At 33.2% G+C, this 7073-nt stretch overlaps 1 protein-coding gene across 4 annotated transcripts; it reads right to left on the bottom strand.

The window, feature by feature from the left end:
- Window positions 1-1269: 1269 nt before the first annotated feature.
- LOC111406021 (F-box/LRR-repeat protein At3g58900-like) lies at window positions 1270-5989 on the bottom strand. Of its 4 annotated transcripts, none has more exons than XM_023035188.1 (5): window positions 5911-5989; window positions 5665-5755; window positions 4501-5409; window positions 4274-4417; window positions 1270-2006 (listed from the first exon to the last, which is right to left on the bottom strand). In XM_023035188.1, the coding sequence occupies exons 2-5, from the start codon at window positions 5695-5697 to the stop codon at window positions 1701-1703; spliced, it is 1392 nt and encodes a 463-aa protein (XP_022890956.1). In that variant the 5' UTR covers window positions 5698-5755; window positions 5911-5989; the 3' UTR covers window positions 1270-1700. The 4 variants fall into 4 exon arrangements, with proteins under 4 accessions (XP_022890956.1, XP_022890957.1, XP_022890955.1 ...); XM_023035189.1 differs by having other exon boundaries at window positions 1270-1447; window positions 1699-2006; window positions 5665-5987; XM_023035187.1 differs by having other exon boundaries at window positions 5848-5985.
- Window positions 5990-7073: the final 1084 nt, after the last annotated feature.

The raw sequence follows: 7073 nt of genomic DNA, 5'->3' as shown, positions 1-7073 counted from the left end.
AAGATTTTTAATATGTTTTTTATAATTTAAAACGAGTCTTTCTTAGTAAAGTGGTTATTTAAATTTACAAGACTAAATCAATTCATTTCCCATGTTTGATAGTTATGTAATCAAGTTATATTTTATCTAGTATTGGTAAAATAGGTTTGAGGCTCTAATCTTATTCCCAGCAGGTGAACTTTTATTTGAATTTTAAGCCTTTTGATTATGGTTTCTTCTCGTCTCTTAAGTGGAATTCTTTGGGTTTTAACTTTGATATTTGCGTGTGCGCTTGATTTTACCTCCTACTTCTCCACGTCCCGTGTTAGTGTGGGGGTGGTTGGAACTTGCGAGAAGGATTCCTCAAATTTTGCTGATCAAATTTATAGAGTATTATTATTTAACATCACTGGTGTGACAATACCAATCTAGATAGCACTAAGAATGTATTTAATTACAAATACGAAATTTACAAGTAAAGAAAAAAAAAATCTAGACAATTAAATTGCCTACAACTTATTTGCATGAAAATTATCAATTAAATGTGTCTAACTATTTTAATTTTCAACATAGAAAATATAATACTTGTTCATTTTGTATTGGTTGGTTAATGAGAGAGAGATGAGAGAAAAAGAGATAATTACCTTGAAAAATAAAAACATATTCTCCCTAAAAAAAAATTCCGTGTTTTCAAAGAAAATATGATCATGTGACCAAAAGTATGAAAATGTCTTCTATGGAAAAAAAATATCAATCAAACAATATAAAAGTAAAAATTTGAGTGAAAAAATAACATTTTTCATTAAAAATATTGACAATCAAACGCACTCTAAATGTCATTCAATAAAAGACACAATTAAATTAATCACATAATTTTACTCTTAATTGAACATATCACATAATGCTACATAAACTAATGCTCTAGTACCACTAGTGCTATATAGCATTATTCAATTGATATGTACATTATTATCATAGGAACAATTGCGAAGGCATATAACAGTTATGCTCAATTTGTAATTTTCAATTACTATAATTATATTGTACATATACTCGATCTAGATGACAGTCTATCAAATAGCAATAACAGCAAACACTATGTTCGATTTTGCAGCTACATCTACTACAAAATCTAAAGCATAGCATCTATGAAATAAGTAGTCAACTAAACGAAGATCAAAATTTCAAAACATAAATTCTTCTAGTTCTAAACTTCAATCCTACTAAATTTAACAAAATAATTGAGTCACCATAGCAATTCATCGATAAATAAAGGTTGACCCATAAACAACACAATAGAATGTTTTTCCTTCATTTCAAATATGCAATAGTTCTAACTGCAGTAATTGAAATTGATCTCCCACCAACTCAGAGAGCCATAAGTAAGGTTCTCTTGCCACGTCAGCAATGGAAAGTGTTTATCAAACTTACTGTGGGCAAAGGCCTGCTACAGTAATAGGCCAGAAATCTGAAATACAAAGTATACATTAAAACAAAATTGTACTGTCCAAATTCGACACAAGTAATCTGCAAAACTTTGCAGTAGACAGATCAGTATGAACTCCATACTAGAAGTAAATTAAACAAATAGCAGCTATGGAATGCCAACAACAAATCCTAGAAATTGAAATTAAGTATATAGAATATGTATAGGTATATAGAGAGCATAATGAACCATATATGCAATTCTAAATCCCAGAGGAGTTGCATGAACCATACTGTTAAAGAATAATTAACTGTACTCCTGGAGGCTTTTTTGGTTCAAGCTGCTGTTTGGCACGTTTCCGAGCAGATTCCTCCTTTTTCATTTGAGCAATCCTTACAGGAGTTCGGTCCAAAATTTGGTTGCGTGGATCTATAACGATTTTCTGGAGGGAAACAGCATTCTCGATAAAGTACATGGCAAGTTCAGCATCACTAGTACGACCATAATAGCCAGCAATCTCTACCATTTTCAGGTACTCAAGTGGAAATTTTGCAGCCTGCCTTATTTTTCTTCTCCTCTTCGAGGGCGACATCCATATCAACTGCAAGAAGGATAGGTCAGAACATATGATTCCAACTCCAAATTGTGCAAGACAAGAAGATCTTGTTATTGTTCAATTATAAATAAAGAAACTAGAGCCCAGAAGCTCTCAAATTGGTCGCATATAATATCGAGTTAGCCAAAGCATTTGAATCTAACTCAAAGAATAAAACAAGACGAAGGAGAATAGCAGTTACAATCATTGACAAATTTCTGGATCTTTCTGCTCTCATTAACCTCTCTGAACTATAATTTCAAAACATAGACAGCTGAATAGGCTATACACAAGGACAATTTCTAGATTAATTAATTCAATAACCAATTTAATACAATGCTTATTCTACAAAATATCTGCATTTTAATAATTAAATGCAATTTCCTTTATTTCTTGTTGCAAGGGTGCTGAATAGAAAATTTTACTGAACTTGATGGCTTGCTGATGGAAAACATTAACTTGTTTTATGAAACATTTAGGGTGCGTTTGTTGTATTTCTGTTTTCTGCATTCAGTTTTGAATTCATTTTCTATTTTCTGTTTTGAGGGATTATTTTAAGGTTACAGAAAAAGTGTTTGGTTTGTCATTCTGAAAAATTGTTTCTCAAAACAAAAAAATTAGAAAACGCATTTGGTTTAAAAACTTTAGAAATAATTTTAGTACATTTTGAATGAGCATAGGACGAGAGAGAGAGAGAGAGAAAGAGGGAGAAGGGTATTTGTATTTGGGTAAGTTTTGTATGATTTTATTGATTATTTTAATATGGAAAATTTTTAGGCTCATTTTCCTTCTTTTGAATTTTTTGAGTGTTTTAATGAAAACACTCAAAACATCAAAAAAGGCTTTCAGTTTTGTATTATAAAATTTTCCTTGTTTTCAAAATCATATTTTTGAAAATAACATAACAAACGTGTTTTGAGCTTTTTCAAAAACTGAAAACTGAAAATGGTCTCAAAATGACAAACAAAACGCACTCTCAGAAATTTTCTTCATTCTCTCTAAGTTGAGATGAAAAACCAACAACAATTCTCTCAGAGAAAACCCCCAGTAAATATCAAGCTGAACTAAAAGACACAAAGAGAACCAAATGTAATTTACTCAATTTAATCATTAAAAGTATTTCTAGACTGCTAAGTGTGAGTACTATTACCATATCCGAAGTCAAACATGAAAGAGTTATTATTATTATTATTATTATTATTATTATAAACAGCCCTTCAGGGCCACTGAGGTGAGTGGGCTGTAAATTTTAAGGCCTCGTGGGATTAGTCGAGGTGCACGTAAGCTGGTCCGGACACCCATGGTTATAAAAAAAAATTATTATTATAGACATTTCAGACCCAATAAAGATACCTAATATGTTACAAATATACATCCCCAAGACCAATAAAGTTGGAAAATATTTTCTTTTATCTTCCGCATTCGAGTTGTGTTAGAGTTTCTCATACTGAACAATGCCTGTCAGAAAGCATGACATTCCCAACACAAGTAGACTCTCATCTCAATGTAGGTGTCTCCCACACTCTGTTTATTAGCCTGCAAATAATCTGAATAATTAATTTTATTTCTTCAGTAAGCAAATACTGATCATGGAAAACATCATGAGGGTTCTTTGCCAACATTATCAAGCAATCTTTCTTCACTAAACTCCAGTTCCAAATAACAAGAACTCTAAATAAACTTTAGTACATAACCCAAGAATATAGACCACAGAACACAAATATATCCCATGTCGAGAAAGTAACAGAACTGACAAAATAGGTATTGATAGTCCAATCAAAAATGATACAGCACAAGCATTTTCCTTCAGACTGTGTATCTCATTAGTAACTTGGGATTTATCGATGAGGATGGCACCTGGTTGGAAACGGTAGTAGTATTTAATTGACATAGATCTAGAGTAGCCATGTTCAGTTTCTTAAAATTGAAACTGTTTGGTACTCACAATCTCACTCTAGCGAAGTTGGACACTTTAGCCGTTTCAGTACAGTAGCATTTCGCATAATTTAGGTATGAGATATGCATATGAAGAACAAGAAGTCATTGAGAAGTTATTTCTTATTTTTCTTCAAATCATTAAAAATTTAATACTATAGAAGGAAGTATTGATCAACTTGCTAAATCAGAGATTCGTATTAATGGAACTGTCATTTTTTGGCACTCAATTAACAACTAACGTAAAACCAGATTTCTTTTTGAATAATAGTGCTTGATGATAGACATATAGGGACTATTAAACCAGGAGGCATTCCAAATGCAAGGTTAGAACACACCTGCAACACAAATCTTTGCAAATAAGGGCAGGCCTGTATTAGGGAACTGAACTCAAGAAGACTATCGTCGTCCCATGCTCCAACTTTTAATATTAATTGCTTCAAGTTGGGTAACTTAGGGAAAGCAAAAACCTTTATGTTTTCCTGAAAAATGAGAACCAAGGTAAGCAAGATTATGTATCCAGTATAAACTAATGACAAGAAAAGAACATGGCTAATTTACTTACCTCGGGACGATATATGTCCAACGTAAGAACCTCTAACTGATACAGACAGCAAGAAAGCTGGCCAAAAACATTATTTTCCAACCCAGAATACCCCTCACCAATGGAGATCTCGTTGAGCATTGCAACTTTTTCAATAACCAAATTGATCCCAGGCCCCAAATAACTGAACGAGACAAGGTTCACATTAGAGATCTCAATAGATTCTAAGCCCAAACAAAACACAATCTCTAGGTACTTCAACTTAAGCTTTGAGCCGCTAACTTTCACATTCACCAAATCCCCCGAGCCGTGTATTGATAGAGATTGAAGAACTAGACAATTGGACAGAAAATACTCGAATGCTTCTTCACTCACATTCACGCATTTCAAAGACAATGTTTTAAGATACTTCAACCCACTTAATGCACCAGGCTGCATTACAGGAAAACTTGTACAGACGTGCTTCAGTGAAGACCCTTTACATTGGCTCAAAAGCTTGTGCGGGAAAACATAGTTGCGAGAAGGCTGGCGAAGGGTTTCCCCATTTTCCAACAAATCCAACTCAAGCTTCTGAACCCTCATCGAAATTGAAAACTTAACCCAATTATCGATTGCAGACTTAGAACTCTTGTCCAAATCAAAACAAATCCGGAATGCATTCATTGTGGACCCGCTATGCTGCCTCACGACTCGGTTCACCCAATTAATGTATTTTGGCCTCTCAGAGCTACGCAGTTTGGGATTTGCAGCTATTCTATCCAATGTGTCATTGGCATTAAAATCTAATGTAGCTAAATGTGTCCACAAGTACCTCCACCGCTTAGATACATTGCTAGTAATTGCAGCTTCCTTAAGCGGTAAACGTGATATTATTGAAACAAGAATATCATCCGGCAAAGAACTAATATAACCTTCGGAATTACATTCCTCCTTCATCACCAAAAAAAATAATAACAATAAAATTACAACCATGAACATAAGGACCAACAGTTTTATCTACTAATAAAAGTGGGTATCAATTTTATATAATATACTACGGTCTCTTCAGTTAATATATCACGATATGTAATACTGAATTATACAGACAAATTTATCCATATAACAACAGAAAAATTAACAGAGAACCACAAAAATGATGATTGAAAAATCAATTTTATCGATGTAAATTAGAGTAAAATGACTAACCCTGGGTGCTGTGTGTCGGGCCCTTTTCCTCATTGCAACAGATTATAAAAGATTTCTAATTTTTGGGATGATTAATTGTGATTGATCTACTCTGCAAAAATTAAGCAAAAACGACTTGATACTTTAGCATATTACTTCTATGTATACAAGTGTTTATATACATGTATCTATAGGTGTTCATACATGCCCGTGGGTTGGGGTGGGGTGGAGTGGGGTGTGGGTCCTGGGCGTGAAGGGAAGAAGCACCTGAGACGGAAGGAAAACGTGACCAGTACAAAACCTTGGATGGATTATCATTAAACAGTTTTTTTTTTCCCCAATAATAACAATTTATTTATATTTGATTATTGCTTAATAGCCATAAATTATAGAGGAGATTGCACTGAAAATGGCGAGTCTAAATTGCATTGACCCTCTATGTATTGTTCAAAATATTTTAAGGATAAATACTTTCAAAACTTTTAGGATTACCCAAAAAAAAATTGTACCTAATAAAATCATATATTCTTCGAAACTGTTATTCAATAACTCATTATTCACAAATAAATTCTATCAAGCAGCCATGTAATAGAGCAGATCTCAAACTTTCCAAACTTTTATGATGGAGGGACTTTTGGACGGTTTTCATCAAAAAATTTGCTAGCTAATCAAAAGTTAACGTTTGATTATAATTTGACCAATTTTGAAAATGGGAAAATAGTTTTTTTAGCCTTTTATTAATTAAAAAATATATAATATGCATTAGGTGCCAAATTATTAAAACATTTGCAACAAAAGTCCTAAATCTTTAAAAGTATGCGTTGAAAGAACACATTACGGTTTTCATCCAAATATCTGTCGGTTCACAAAAATATTTATCTTTTTCGATCCACACAACCCCCAACATCAAGGTCTAACCTCTAACACAACTCAATCCAATCCATTGGTGTGTAGGGGAACTTCTACCACTACCACCGTCGCTACTTTTGGTTTCGAAAAGAAAAAAAAATTATTTATCTTTATTTGTTTATTTTCAATCCTTGTTGGGAGGAAAAAAACGTTGATGGCGATGGGAATGGAGAATATGGAGTCAGTGGAGGTGGAGGTGGAGGAAATGAGGCGACGCTAGTTGCAATGTTATTATGAGATTGAGGTTAACAAAAAAATATGTCTTCTACAATCCAATCAACCTCAATTTCGAACCCATAACCCTCTCATGAAAAAAACTTCGTATGCCTAGACTTATGAGCCTCAAAATAGTCACCATCGTTGAGCTACAATTACAACAGCATCGACTATCATCATTACTTGCTATCATCATTATCTCATTTTTTCCACCTCCACTGACCATATTTTTCCATCCCTACTAACTCCATTTCCTCGTAACAAGAACCTTAAAAGAACTAAAAATAAATAAGTAAAAAAAAAAA

The sequence above is a fragment of the Olea europaea genome, chromosome 12 (assembly GCF_002742605.1).
Source record: "Olea europaea var. sylvestris chromosome 12, O_europaea_v1, whole genome shotgun sequence".
Taxonomy (NCBI): domain Eukaryota; kingdom Viridiplantae; phylum Streptophyta; class Magnoliopsida; order Lamiales; family Oleaceae; genus Olea; species Olea europaea.
This window is presented reverse-complemented; position numbering and strand designations above follow the sequence as displayed.

Bases quoted from the DNA above. Each gene is read 5' to 3' on its own strand.
- LOC111406021 (XM_023035188.1), bottom strand. From the start codon at position 5,697: ATGAGGAAAAGGGCCCGACACACAGCACCCAGG. The intron at 5,410-5,664 runs GTTAGTCATTTT...TTGGTGATGAAG, and splicing joins CCCGACACACAGCACCCAGG to GAGGAATGTAATTCCGAAGG. The intron at 2,007-4,273 runs GTGTGTTCTAAC...TCCTTCTTGCAG, and splicing joins TGCAAAGATTTGTGTTGCAG to TTGATATGGATGTCGCCCTC.